The sequence below is a fragment of the Lithobates pipiens genome, unplaced genomic scaffold (assembly GCF_037356315.1).
Source record: "Lithobates pipiens isolate NorthernLeopardFrog02 unplaced genomic scaffold, aLitPip1_a1.2 Scaffold_13, whole genome shotgun sequence".
NCBI classification, from domain to species: domain Eukaryota; kingdom Metazoa; phylum Chordata; class Amphibia; order Anura; family Ranidae; genus Lithobates; species Lithobates pipiens.
Window position 1 is genome coordinate 444,628,132 of NW_027507718.1, and position 15,488 is coordinate 444,643,619.

The following is a 15,488-nucleotide window of genomic DNA, read 5'->3' on the forward strand; positions in this document are numbered from 1 at the left end:
TCAAGACAACTCAAAATTTGGGACTTTCTTATTCTTTCACTTTCAATATTACCAGTATACAGGACAAATAGAGAGGGTAAATCTCCCTAACGGTAGCACAGACAGCAATAAAAACTGACAGGTGTTCTAATGTCTCTCCAGTCGAAAACTAAAAAAAAAAAAAAAAAAGTTTTCCTTTAGTTGTACTTTAATTACAGCTTTTATGGAGAATGTCTTTAAAGTTTGTAAAGAATAGAAGCTGAAACCACAGTAACATCTAGCTCTGTGTCAGCACTGTACCAAGGTAAACAAAGGAATAGTTTACATCAGTGAATTGTAATACAGGACAGAGACACGGGGAGGAACATGACATGCGTGTTTGAATTTGGGAAGACATCTTAGGAAAATCCAGAAGGTGAAAGTGGTTGTCTTAATGCTGTGGGGTCAGGAACCCTTACCTGGAACCAGAAAACCACAAGGCCCTGGAATTTCTAAGGGATGGTTATCACAAGGCCAAAAGTGAAAGATTGAAAAATTATTAGATGTCGCACAAAAAAAAAATTTCAATAGACTAACAAGTGACATGGTGAACACATATTTCCTGTAGAATTGTGTGACTAGTGGTAATAAATAAAATAAATTACAATTTAATATAGATGTTTTGATAACCTTAGCATAAAACAACGTTTATATTAAAGACAATGTCAACTTATATCAGATGGGTACATACCTCCCCCTGAGTTGGTCATTTGCTGTCGCCCTTTTCTACCTTTGCCATTTTAATTTTTTCATTAGAATACTTACCAAAAGTCCTGAATTAAATGCCAAGACAAATGACATCTTACCCCAACATATACCCTAGCCCAAATCAGTTTCTGGAAACGGGATATCCTGGACAGTTGAGAAGACTGAACAGACAACTAATCAGTGAATTTGAGATGTTTTCACTGTATAATAAAAAGCACAGAGGTTTTTTTTATGGAAAGGAAGCTAACTTATTTTTATTCTGGTGAATCACAGAATTTCACTCTGTGGCTAAAATATTTTTTTCAAAATTTATACTAGGAACACCACATAAAGTGCACGTTGTCAACCTTTATTTTGCTTAAACTAGCTATTGTGCAATATGTAGGACAAACTCAATGAAAACAGCACAAGTAATAGAAGAAGAGATTGTGAAATTACCATGACATGTGAACTTTTTGGATGGAGTAGTAAGAAGCAGTTTTTCTGCCAGGTCCCCAGGTCCAGCACACCTAGCAATACCAGGCTCCTTGTATTCAGACTTCACCCATTCCGACAACCATTGCAAGTTACAGTCGCAGTGCAGAGGGTTTGCCCCGATGGCCCTGGAACAGGATAGAGATGAGACATTCTTGTCAGCATAGAGTATGAGTTGCGGAGAGAACTGTGTAATATTCTGGGCTAAGTTTCTCTGCATAGTGCGTAAAGTATAAGCAGTTTTTTTTTGACTGTCAGCCCTAATCCCTATAAAGCTGTAGAAGCAAATAATGACACTTTCTATTATAAAATTCTTTTACATGAGCTGAGAGAAAAAAGAAAAACATTATTTCATATGAATTAACTTTGACAAGGCAATGCAAGGTAGCTCAAATTGCCCACATGTAATGTAGTTTGTAGTAAGTGTATGATAAGCATAGTGCACATACTGTATATCCATTTATACAGAATATGTCTTACTAAAAGCTTGCAAAAATGCACTACTATACATGATTTAAAGATAATAATTCAATGGAAACCCCAATTACTTCTACAGACACTTCTGAACCCTTACCTTAAGCTTTGGGTTTAACACCAATTTGACTGTGGCCAGAATTATGGAGGGCCAAGGAGGAGTTTTGTTTTCAATCAGTAATAAGGAAGCCTGACCCCTGCTTGGTGCATTTAACCAATATGGACGCTTTCGGGCCAATGTCCAATCAATGTAGCAGAAGAGGCAGCTTACCCAAATATTACCGTAATCAATTTTTTTCATGTGTGTAATGCTACAAAAGTGTAAAACTACATAGTAACTTAATTTTCATAATTGTTTGGGCTGTTTTCCTCACATTCCAAGTTCAGTCTAAATAAATAAACTTACAAGTGTGACAGGGAGGAGAGGTCATTGAATGCTCCTTGTGGTACAGAGGATACATCATTGCCATGGAGGGATCTGTGGTACAAAAGAAAGGCATAATTATTCTAACAATAAATATAAAGGTATCTACAGCATCGTATAGACTTATGTAAAGACACTGGATCTGCTCATGAAAACTATAGGAAGGAGATGTGCAAGCTATGTATTGTTATATTGGCATTACTCGAAAGGGCTGGTGAATTAAAGAGTGCGTGAGTCCTGATCTAAGGCACCTGAGCTCTGATTAGCCTCAATATATTCTGTAAGATTACAAAGAGATAAGAAACAGTTTGTTTATTTGTATTTAGAAACAAACTAATTAGTGGAATGTAATGAAACTCTAAACTTTATTTCATTGACATTAAATATGATGCAGTAAAATAAAATTTTATTAAGCACCAGACCCTACTCTGATAATTAGGCCAAAAGAATGATAGTGATGTTGCCCTAATGGCTAGGCAGATGTTTACATTCTCCTGCATCCACTAGCCAATTTAATAATGCATTCTAATAAGCTGTCATGGAAAAACAAAATGGCAAAAATATATGCTATACACCCTATGAAAATGATATTGTTAAATTTTTTACATGTCACATGACTAGTTCTTACAATTTCTATTTCCTTTGGCAGTTCCACTACTATTTTCCTAATCCGAATAGATAGGCCAGGCTGTTACTTACAGGAGTCTTAGGGAGTTAAGTCCACTGAAAGCCCGTAGAGGAATGCATCTTAGTCGATTGTAACTTAGAATCCTGTAAAACATAAATTAGTAATGAATAGAAGTATGTTAGGCAACATTTCATGTTACTATCTTTATATACTCTATATAGCAAATCTGCAATTGCTGGGAGCATTGTAACTACACAAATGCTGATAGGCAGTTGTCTAAAAATGAGAGGTATATTTGTAATGCATGCACCACAAACTTTTGGGATTATAGACTGAAATGATTAATAGTTTCGTCCCTCGTCAGCTTTTTCTATTTCTTGAAAACTCTAGTGAGATCTCTGTACTTGAGGCCCTAAGCCCTGTTATGGCATTACAAGGGGGTTCCACTTTCCCTATTAAATATGTTGTACGAAATATAAAAGACAACACTGGGTCTTCTCCTCTTAGTGAGTTCTCAGCTCTGTCAGAGAGATCTGCTGTCGCCCTTGGTAATATATCAAGCTAGTGGGTGATTTCATCCAACAGCATAAATCACCTTTGGTTTGGAGAGTCCAACCCTGTAAAGCCCAATTCCAGTCAGATCTTTTTTTTTTATTTTGAAGTACAGAGTGGAGAAGGGTTAGAATCTCTTTTAGGTTATTTTTTGTCTGTGGGTATAAAAACAGTGTTGCCCTTAAGCCTCATACACACGATGAGAATATCAGATGAATGATCGTCTGTTTTTTTTTGCATGCTAGTCTCCATATCGAAAATGAAGAGGTTACTCAACTTATGAAAATTCTCGTACGACACAATACACCTTCAGAAGTGATGTAATGTATTGTATATTCTATTTTTGGACGAGAACTGTACTGATTAAATGCAAATCATATGCTCTGGTATTGTATGAGAAAAATGTTGTGTTTGTTCTTTCAGATAATTTTAGATGAACTGTTATGATCTGCTCTTGAAAGCTATGTACTAACAATCAGATTATAGTATGATTGCTTCGAAAGTGGTATTTTTTGCATGATTTTCTGATCATGTGTACTAGGCTTAAAAGTGTGTCTCAGTGACACCCTAGTGTCACTGAGACTGCTACCAGGTCAAGAAGACAAAGACAGCAATAAAAACCTGGTTGAGAGTCTAACCATTGGCCACTGTACTAATTTTTTTTTTTCTGATATGTCTCCATTTAAGAGTTTTCAAATCACTTTCTTTGACTGCCTTTGACTAGGACCATCGGATATTTACAGCATTTCTAAAATTTTCCTACTCTATCATGAAAAAAGTCTTGGCTACACACAGAATTAATTCCAAACCATGCTCTGTGTCATCCTCAAACTGGTTCATTTGACAGTTAAAGGACAGAGCTACATAGAGATGTCTGGCAATAATGTATAATTATTCACTTCCGTGAACATACTTAAATGGTTTCTCTGATGCATAGTTGTGAGGCTAAAATTACAAAAGTATAAGAGGAAAAATCTTATTACGCATATTGCGATTTAAATAAAAAAAAAAAAAAAAAAAAAATCTGTCTTCTTCTGTTTTAGTAAACAGCACTATCATCCTAAAATCTAATATAGAGGCTGCACACCTAAGTGAACAGGTAGGCAGTCAGCAGGTCACACTCACTGCTATAGAAAATAGTACAGTCACAATACTTACAAGGTGAGAAGCTGTGTCATATTGCTGAAGCTATGATTGGACAGAGTGCTGATTCTGTTATTGCTCAGGTCACTGAAAAAATAAAAAATAGTTATATTACAACATCTCTATCTCTAACACCACATACAGCTCAGTAAGAGTTTAGCAGATAAAACTAAAAAACTGCACTTTAAAGCTTTAATACACTAATGAAGAACAATAAAAACATTCAGTTTCTTTTATTTGGCTTTATCACTGTAATTGATTGTGCTGAGAGTGGTTTTCAAAGCTAAAAAAATACACGTTTTTTTGGAATTGTATTTTAGAACTAAAAGCTAATGCAGCCGTTGGTAGTTTCAATCACTTTGGAGTGCCATCTTTGCCCTTTTAGTGTATTAGACTAACCATTCCACAGTGAAACACACTACAGATAAGGGATGTCAGACAGGAAGCATTAGGATAAGATGATGTCAGAAAGATGATAGGATAATGTCAATATCACTTTACTCTGGTAAAACTGATACACAGCACATATACACACTCACAACCTACACTAAATCACCTCTATTAGACTACAAGGTGGTTGCCAGAGTTGCATGTAGACGTAATGCAGCCCTAGGCACAGATGAATAACAGGATTCACATCCCTTTTCTCCTAAAGTTAATTTGTTAAATCACTTACTAATTTCAAAAAGTGGCCTGTCAAGAAAAAATAATAAATGAAAAATAACCACAAGTTGAACATTTTATGGATTGATACTGCGCCCTCTCAACCTACTCCTCCATTAACAATTTATGCTTGGTAAACATAGCTTGGCCTACTACAGAGGCGTGAAATGCATTGGCATGGAGGAGCAGCAGGGTGTAGTGGACAGTGTTGTTTAAAATGCACTGTTCTTGTGGAATAAAGTTTTTGAGAGGAGAAAAAATAGTCAGCAATAGTGCAGCATTTTATTTGATAACTATAGGCTACAAATAGATATTCTTTTCCCGCTGTTCCCAGCTTAAATGCTATCCATCATATATATTTTTCAGCCAATAGTCTATTGTTCTTTTGTGAAAGGAACAGATTCATAGACCAATTCCACGTACTTAAGATGCCCTAGAGAGACACTGACTATAAGTTGACTGTGACGGCCAAACTTTATCCTGATTCAGTTCTCAGGTGTGAACCAGGCCATTAAAGTTATACTTCACCCAAAAGGGGAAGTTCTGCTTGTTTCAATCCTCCCCATTCCACTGCCCCATTTGGCATTTTTTTTTTTGGGATGGGGGCCTGGTTTTGACAGATACCCACTCCCACTTCTGGCTTAGATCACCCTCCTCCTTCCCCCACAGTCTTCTGGGACACATCACAGGTACCAGAAGACTATGGGGCCATTCACAAGGCAGAGAATGACTAGGTGTCCTGGGAGCCGCACATCAGGTCAAGATCTGCTACATGATGGTAAATGACAGTCTCAGCCTGGACCCCTGCCAGGCCAAGTCCGCGTTTACTATCATACAGCAGGTCCTGACATGATGTGTCGCACCTGGGACACCTAGTCACTCTTTGCCATTGCCTGGAGCATAGACAAGCTTCCTTCCCAGCCAGCACTCAGCGGTGGCTGTGAGAAGTTCACACACATATCGTTGGTTCGCACCATTCACAAAGCACAGTGCGGCTCATGCATGCACAGTAGGAAACTGTCTGTGAGCCACAAGGCTTCCTGTTTCTCTTACTAGAGATTCCGGGGCTTGCACCCGAAGCCAATTGAAGAATCGGTTCAGGTGAGGACATTGCTAGATCCCTGGACAGGTGACTGTCTTTACATTAAAAGTCAGCAGTTACAGTATTTGTAGCTGTTGACTTTTTTGTTGGGGGGGGGGGGGTGGTAGCCTGAAGCTCTTCTTTAAGTTGTATCTCTAGAAGCAACAACAAGAGCTTTGGGGGGGGGGGGGTCTCATTCTCTGTAGCTTGTCTGTCAGCACCTGACAACACCTAGTCCTACCTACTGCTTTCTGGATTGACCTCTGTTGCTGAAACCCAACAACTGTGAGCTGTAGCGTCTGGGATGGGGAGAATGGGAGACACAAATTATGGTGAATTTGGAATTTGGTTCAGTCAGGGAAGCTAAAGGAAGTTTTTTTGTTTACTTTGAGGCTTGTGCAACACATAGTAACTGGATTTGGTGCTTGTTTAGATTGTTATATAGAAGCCTTTGGTTGATAAACCTAACAGATTCTTTCTGTGGGAAGAATGCTCTTTCAGAATTACTTCTTAAAAAAAATAAATAATAATAATTAACAGCTAGAAAAGACTGGAGAACCCTTTTATTATAAACAAGTCATTAAAAAAATAAAAGAACATAAAACTCTGGTCCCTAACACTGCAGAAAGCGATAGCTACTTTTACTCACATAAGTGTCAAGTGCCTATAATTGGATAGCTCCTTCGGGACAAGGTTAAACTGATTTCCATCCAGGTACCTATAATACAAATATGGAACAAAATCCATCACTGTGCAGAAGCATTAAAAGGTTTCACATCAAGGTAAATTTTCTGCAATCCCAGAGGCAGCAAGATAAATGATGGTGAGAGTGCTATGAAAATGCAAAAGTACTAAAGCTTATAAATGTATTTTCTGAGTCAGCAGCATGCATAATGCATTATCTGTAGAACAAATCTGCTGCCTTCTATTTTGTTGAAGTTTTTATAAAGGTTTAAAGATGGTCTCGACTGTAAAGCAGTAGTGTGTAGAATGACCATGTAACATAGCAGAAGCCTGATGGCTATGGAGAAAGCACTTTGTGTCTAGCAGCCCTGGGGTGCTAGTTTGCAATCTGACCCAGAACACTATCTACTAAGATTTTGTAAATTCTCTCCAAGTACGCATGGATTTGTTTTGGCCTCCTTACATACAATACAAAGTACATTTTTTCAGCATAGCATAGGACTGTTCGCTAATTATTTATAAAATAATATATATATACATGTACATTGGAAAGTATATGTGGAAGCCACATTATTATGACAATTTAGTCATTTGTGGTCCAAGTCTAATATTTATTTTATTTATTTATCACAGGTACTTATATAGAACCAATAATTTACACAGCACTTTACATATATATTGTGCACATCAGTTCCTGCCCTCAAGGAGCTTACAATCTAAGGTCCCTATTCTCACATTCATACATAAACATACTAGGGACAATTAACCTATTAACACGCCTTTGGATTGTGAGAGGAAACCGGAGTACCTGGAGGAAACCCATGCAAGCACAGGGAGAACATGAAAACTAATAAATGACAGCGCCAGTATAAGTATCAATGAAATCTAAGGTAGAACTCTAGCCAAATCTTACTCACAAACTTAATTTCTGGGTGGCAGCTCCTCCTCACTTAACTTGCCTAAAAGCAATATTAAACCCTCAGTTTTTTAGTTTAACACATTGAGCACAACAAAATACACAATCTCCAGCATCTATGTTAAGATTCTTACCAGGGAGTTGTAGTTTACAGCTTTCAATGCTGCAGGTTCCTACTCTCTCAGTGCTGCCTCCCTAAACACCTGGTCTTCCCAGGTAAGAATTAGTGCAGTTACCAGCCAGTCTATAATAGATTTGGAGATGGGAGGAGGAAGAAGAGGGAGGATCAAGGGAGTGCCTTGCTGTCCTTAGCTATAGGACTGTGTGTTTCTATTAATGCACACAGTGTATAGAGTGTTTCTCCAGTTCCTGCATGCAGTTGTGGCTCTCTAGAATGCTCCAAGAGGAAGAAGCCACCATGAAACAGGAAACATTGGGCTGTGGTCATGGCGCCAGCTTAAAGTAGTAGTAAACTTTAAAAGAAAAAAATGATTTTTCCCCTGCAAGTTAAAGGCATAATGTGCTGGTATGCATCACATACCAGCACATTATGAAAGACTTACCTTGAAACAAAGCCCTCCAGCAGTGCGCTGTTACTGCTGCCCAGGTTTCCCAGCTTCATCTGGTCTTTCTTCCGGGTTAACCTGCTGCAGCCACTTGAATGGTCGAGCCGCAATGATGTCACTCCTGCGCATATGTGCAGGAGTCACGGCTGTGGCACAGAGCTCTGAAGGAATGGCATGGGTTGCTGTTGCTTACTGGTATATCTCCTAAATGGTGCACATTTAGGAGATATTCATTTTACCTACAGGTAAGTTTTATTATAAGCTTACCTGTAGGTAAAAATCTAATTCAGCAGTTTATGTCCACTTTAAACTGGAACATAGGCAAGTATTAAGAGATAAAGAAGCTGCATACACATTAATAAAAGCAGCTGCTGAAAAAACTTTATAAAACAAAATAAAGGTTTAATATCACTTTAATCTTAGCTGTTCTTTTATTGTAAGGATAGTAAGGCCGCGTACACACGCGCGGACTGTTCGCCCAACCTTGTCCGCTGAACAGTGTTTGGGCGGACAGTCCGCTCGTGTGTGGGGCTTCAGCGGACAGTTTCAGCGGACAGTTGGCCGAACAAGGTCTTACGGAAATTCCGAAAAACTGTCCGCTGAAACAAGGTTTCAGCGGACTGTTCGCTCGTGTGTAGGCTTGTTCGGCCAACTAAGTCTCGCGCATGCTCAGAAAGGATTTCCACGTCGGAAGGTTGCATTGCAGTGTATAGGACGTCGTATTTTTCGTCCCGTCGTACGTGCCGTTCACGTCATCGCGCACGGTTTCAGCAAACTGTTCGTCCGTCGTGTGTGGCCATGTCCGTCCATGCTAAGTTTGAGCGGACTGTTCGCTCAAACTGTTGGACGGACAAAGTTGGGCCAACAGTCCGCGCGTGTGTACGCGGCCTTACACTTCCTAGTTTTAAAATAGCACCCGCCTTTTTACAGAGTAAAATTCTTTAAACACAGTAACTAAAATAAGATGTGTTATTACTTACAGCTCTGTGACATCCTTAGGAATACCCTTAGGCAATGCTTTTAGCCCTTTGTTACTGCAGCGAACAACTGTATCTAAGCAGGTACATTCTGCTGGGCAACGAGCAAGTGGTGAGCAAGTGTTGTCATCATTGCCTGAAGTTCACAAAGAAAAAACAGTGATGATCAATAAATCATGCTTGAAATAAAACACAAACCGATTACTATTTCATTTTCCTTTTATTTGTGATTCAGTCTGAGTCTAGGGCAACTTCATTGTGCTCTAGTCATTAAAGTCTTTAACAGAGTCCTGAGCCTTTCAAATGGGGGTCTGGAGATGGAGAAGATACATAGACAGTCATTTTACACAAGATGTGTGCATATATTTGTGAATTTGCAGGATAGTCATCTGCAAGATACATATTGTAAAGGGAGGAAGTTTGACCTGGTATTGGTGGCGTTAAACCATGCATGAGACAGCAAGGCAGCAAACACATAGAGCTTTGGTTCAAGAGGGCTTTGTACAGCAAGTCCATACCATCAAATAAACAAAAAAAATCAGCTCATCCAAGCCACTAATCAAATTCAGGTCAGTTCCTGACTAACAGCGTATTACCTAATGGGTTTGCAAAGATCAACAGGCAGCACCTTTTTTAGCCTTCTGCCAGCAGTCAATTTGTTTAGCTCCCACAGAAGAGAGAAAAGGGCCCTTTCACACATATGGAACATTCCTCTGTTTTTCATCCATCCTTTGATGGATTAAAAATGGACATAAATGCATTCCCATGGAAAAATGAATAAAAATGGACAATCATCCATTTACATCTGTTTTCATCCACTTCTGTGAACATCCATTGTTTTGAACAGATGAGCGCCCTGTTAGCCCCTGTACACACGGTCGGAGATTTCCACAACCAAATCCGTTGGATTCTGCCCGTCGGATTTTGTCCGTCGGATCTTGTCCGAAACTGTTGCATACACACGGTCGGACAAAGTTGGCGAAAAATCCGATCTTTCAGAACGTGATGATGTAATTTCGTTATGATGGGACTACATTCAGGCTAGTAGCCAATAGCTTTGATGTAGGAATTTGATCTGAGCATGCGTGGCACTTGGTCCGATCAAAATGCTCTACACATGATCGGATTAGGTCCGACCGGCCCAGTTAGTCGGGAAATATTTCCAACATGTTGGAAAATTGGGTCCGACGGAGATTCCGTCGGACGGAATCAGTCCGATGCATACCACACACAGTCGGATTATCCGACGACACGGTCCGATAGGACACATTCCGACGGATTCTCCGACCGTGTGTACAAGGCTTTAGAAAACAGATTGGACGAAAAATGAATGCAAACAGACAAGCGTTTATTTTCTTGACTTCGATCATAAACCCTGATGCCCCTCGCCATGTTTATGGGAGAAACCCAGGTGACCACAATCCTGCCAGTCAGTAACATACATACACATATATACTCTGTATAGTGTATACACAAATAGCATAATTTTTCATATACAAACAACCAACATGTCCAGGTTTTAGTTTTTATACAGATTTGCCAGGGTACATCAAGCCATTCTGCTGCATAAAATCATGCACTAACCTGGAATTATGGAACCTTACAATCTTCTGGTCATGGGCTCAATCAAAGTCTCTCTGCAATCTAAATAGTCACTTCACTATTGCAGTCTATTTATACAGAGTTCTGATCATTTATAAAGAAATTATTCATGTTACCTTCCTCCCCCAGATACAGAAATTTAGATCTAAAGGACAGAGGGTGCTAAGTACAGAATGACGGACAAGAGGCTGCAGTACCACCCAGAGAACCTCTGAAATGCCTACTCAGTCAGCTCTGCTCTGCCAGCAGAAAAACAATAAAAAACACACACTAAAGTAAATGGAATAAACCTTCTGGCCTCAGCAGATTTGAAACATTTCCTCTACTGTACAAGCAGCTAATTCAGAACTGCTCTTGAAAAAGATTTGTAAATGTTGTTTTATACTGTAGTCCAAAGACATTTGAACTGTGACAAAAACTGCCTAATGTAACAAGACCAAGAAGGCCATAATTTGCTAAAAAAGCATACCAATTTCCAAGGTTGGAAATATAGAAACGCTCTTCTTAAATCAGGACAACTGGGAGGTTTGTTGCTCACCAAAGCCTCCATCATAATTTTTCTATTTCTATTATAGAGTTAATCCTATAGTAATCCATATATGATCGAACACAATATATTATAGTAGTTTATTTCTTACCCTCATCACAGGTAAAGTCCTGTATTGCAACATCTTGTATGGGAATCTCCTTCAAGAAGTATGGTTTTTGGCATCTTGGATTTCCAGTCACAATACGTTTCTTCCTGAGCCAGTTTCCCAGCCAGGCCAGGTGACAGTTACAGTTAAATGGGTTTCCCAGAAGGTTCCTTTAATAGAAAATGACAATTCACATTTTATCCACAGGCAATAGCAAGTATGCAATAAAGAAGACTTGATACTTAAAGTAGATGTAACGCCCAACTGCATAACATTTATTTTGCTAAAGTGTGTCATACACTGGTGTCTTTTAGAATACACTATTTTCATTCATGTTCATGTTTTTTTTCTCTGCGCTGCTGATCCCATCCAGCATCTTTACAATCACATCTTGTCTACATGTACTCTCCAGCGGCAGCGGCATGTCATTGCTTCAGTTCCTGGTGGAGGCATCAGTTAGGCTCAGTTCGCACTGCTGCAACCTGAAAGTCAGGCAACTTTAGTGCGTAATGGGTGCGGACTGATGTAACTTTGAAGCAACTTCAGGGAATGCCTGGGTAATCTTGTGTTATACTTACCTCCTTTGTGCAGTTGGTTTGCACAGAGCAGCCTGGATCCTCCTCTACTTGGGTCCCTCCTTGCTACTTCTGGCCCCTCCCTCCTATCGAATGCCCTCACAATTAGCAGCTTCCTATGGGGTCACTGGAACCGAGTCACATCTCTGTGTGTCCATTCAGACACGGAGCCCTAGCCCAGACCCAGCCCCACCCCCTCTCTCCCCTGATTGGCTGACAAACTTTGATTGACAGCCGTGGGAGCCAATGGCACCCTCAACCAATCAGGAGGAGTGTCCCGGGTGGCTTAGACATTCGTGGACATTGCTGGAGAGAGATGGGGCTCAAGTAAGTAATTAGGAGGGTGCATAGAAGGCATTAAGATAAAAAGAACCTTCTGCCTTTACAACTCCTTTAAGCATGTTGATTATAGCATTTTCACCCTATTTAAGGGAGTTCCTGAACAAGGGCCTTCATGGTAGTATTACCAGGTATTATTTTAATGAAATTTGTAGATGTTAAAATCCTGAACATCGCTTTTGAAGTAACATTCATGTTAAAGTTGCAGAGGGATTTTTGTGATTATCTGGGAAAATAGATAAATTGTGTTCTATCTATTTTAAAGCAACTATTTTAAATTTATAGTGTTTCTTGTATTTTTTTTAAACCAATCGTACATACCACAGAGCTAGATTCCAATAGTCCAGACTTTTTTTTTATTTTTTTGACCACCAGCTGTATTATATTCTCTACATAAGCCTGGACTGGATCAGTTGATGACAAATATAATTATTTTTAAAGAATGATAACAATAATGTTCTTGGTAATAGTGATGATCATCATTACTACACATTTTTTGGACTAATGCTCTGCATTACATAAACTTTAAAATGTCTTAGATGGGTACATTTAGTTTAATTCATGAAGGTTTTTACATTTTATTATATATTGGTAATTATAGTTTCCAGATGTAAAAATACAGCACAATCCCCTGTCAACAAAAAATTATCTGTCCTTTTGTTCTCCCCGACATTATAAAACAAAAAAATATACTAACTGACAAACAAACTGTTTCATATTGCCATTTAAATGCTGTTGTATTTTCAGCTGCCAGCAAAAAGGAAAATAATGGTGTTACTTGTAGAAACCAGTGAAATGTCTATCTAACTTAAGGTCCCTACAGGCAGCCTCAGCGTTTATCCAAACCAGTTAAGGTCCTCTTTCTTTTACAGCTTTCTCTCCTTTTATATCTTATATCTATATATATATGGAGATATATATAAATAAGTTGCACTAATTAACCACTAAAAATATTAATGCTGATCTACATTTAACACCCAACCTTTACAGTATATTATTACATATTTAGTATAAAGAATAGAATAAATGTGTAACTCCCGCGTTGTCAAAAAAACAACAACAAAGCAAGGGGTACACTGCAGCAAACACCCGGTTAGCTGATCCTTGAAAGATAGGGAGGTAAAAGAGTAAATACTGGTGTTTGCGCTGTGAAATAACTAAGTGAATAAAGTGCTAGTGCAATAAAGGGGTATAGACAGTAAAAAGTTGCTAAAATACCAAGTGAAAATACAAATGATTCCTATAAACAGTGAACATCCATAACCATAGGTGGAATCTTAATCATAAAGATTTGTATATTTTATTGATCTTTATGATTAAGATTTCACCTATGATTATGGATGTTCACTGTTTATAGGAATCATTTGTATTTTCACTTGGTATTTTAGCACTTTGTTACTGTCTATACCCCCTTATTGCACTAGCACTTTATTCAATATTTACTCTAGCATAAAGAATAGTGTACATGTTATTATAAAGTTGTGAAATAAATTATAGGTATTTTATGGTATCCTTTTTTTGGTAACTTTGAACCTTCTAGGCATCTGTAAATGAACAAAATATGTTTTTTTTTTACCATGACATGTTTATGTTCTGTATAATTATAGGTATAACGTGAGTATCGGTTACCATATCAGAATGCAGGAAGCAATGGTATGTAATTTGCTTTATAATGCTCACAAGGATATGTGGTCTAATTTAGCCATCTGACTATAATTTTCGAAATCCCATTGGAGCCTAAAAGAACTCACCTTGTTGAAAATAGGTATAAATATCCTGCCTGTTAGCTTCTGAATTAAGCCTATTGTCTGCTGTTTCTCATTATATATATATATATATATATATATATATATATATATATATATATATATATATATATATATATATATATATATATATATATATATATATATTTATATATTAATATTAAGCACTCCTGGTGGCACAGCAGATACCCATTTTCAGTTCGAAGACACCGCTGGAGTATCTGAATCCCCATTACAGGTATTTATATACAGTAGCGGTGAATATTAAATGCAGCCCTTTACATATTGTACATTCACATCAGTCCCTGCTCTTGTGGAGCCTACAATCTAAGGTCCCTATCTCACATGCATACATACACATACTAGGACCAATTTAGACAGGAGCCAATTAACCTACCAGAATGTTTTTGGAGTTAAGGAAGCTGTCAGCATCTGGGAGAAAACAGTGCTTATTGCTAGCGGCTATACTAGCCATTAGTGATAATCACATGCAAAATATGGTAGGCTGGTTGCACCCAAGTTGATCAATCAACTTGGCACATTCAGCCTGCTCATACATGGTTCGAATCTCGGCTGGTTCCTGCTGAACTGGCTGAGATTCGGACTGTCTAGGGTTGGCCTTAGAGTTGATTTACTAAATGGGAAGAGGCTGTTCACTGAGCAAGTATGAGCTCAGTAAAGTTGTGTTTGCTTTGTTTATCCAATAATGCACATGGGAAATAAAAACAGAACGTTTCCTGGTATATGATTGGATGATTGAAGTGAACACAGCTTTACCTTATTTGCCAAGCTTAGTGAACATCCACTTGACAGATACTTTCCATAATGAACAGTTTAAATTATTTTAGTAAATCAACTCTCCCAATAGGTCTGTAGTAAACCGTACGCATCTCTTGCTGTCTTGTGTATACAGAGTTAAACTCATACAAATAATCTTGGCGCATCTATAAACTGTCACTTTTTGGAATATATTGAGCTAAGCCAGCAGTGAACCTTTGTTCCTCAGAGCCAGGCTCTGGATATCCTTTCAGTGATTCACACGAGCTAGCATTCAGATTGTCATGAATCCCTATTCAGCTCATTTAACAGGTTATTTCAGTTTGTACCCAATCTGACTCTCTGCTAAACCACACCTCTCACACAAAGCAGCCACCTGATAGAGGAACGAAGGCGGATTACTTTTTTTGTTATTGTATTTTAACTGACAAGCGCAATTTCATTAATTTGTCTACTTGAGATTTCCATCTCGTCTGCAGCGTCACG

At 38.4% G+C, this 15,488-nt stretch overlaps 1 protein-coding gene across 8 annotated transcripts in view; it reads right to left on the reverse strand.

Moving 5' to 3' along the window:
* SLIT2 (slit guidance ligand 2) overlaps positions 1–15,488 on the reverse strand; it is a 401,248-nt gene that overhangs the window by 42,566 nt on the left and 343,194 nt on the right. For 4 of the 8 annotated variants that reach the window (XM_077477716.1, XM_077477717.1, XM_077477720.1 and 1 more), the window contains 8 exons: positions 11,549–11,715; positions 9,312–9,444; positions 6,815–6,883; positions 4,437–4,508; positions 2,798–2,869; positions 2,081–2,152; positions 1,165–1,328; positions 438–470 (listed from right to left, as the gene is read on the reverse strand). In XM_077477716.1, the coding sequence (XP_077333842.1) occupies positions 438–470; positions 1,165–1,328; positions 2,081–2,152; positions 2,798–2,869; positions 4,437–4,508; positions 6,815–6,883; positions 9,312–9,444; positions 11,549–11,715 (782 nt within the window). The remainder of the gene's footprint in view (positions 1–437; positions 471–1,164; positions 1,329–2,080; positions 2,153–2,797; positions 2,870–4,436; positions 4,509–6,814; positions 6,884–9,311; positions 9,445–11,548; positions 11,716–15,488) is intronic. The other 4 variants (XM_077477719.1, XM_077477721.1, XM_077477722.1 and 1 more) reach the window with 1 other exon arrangement.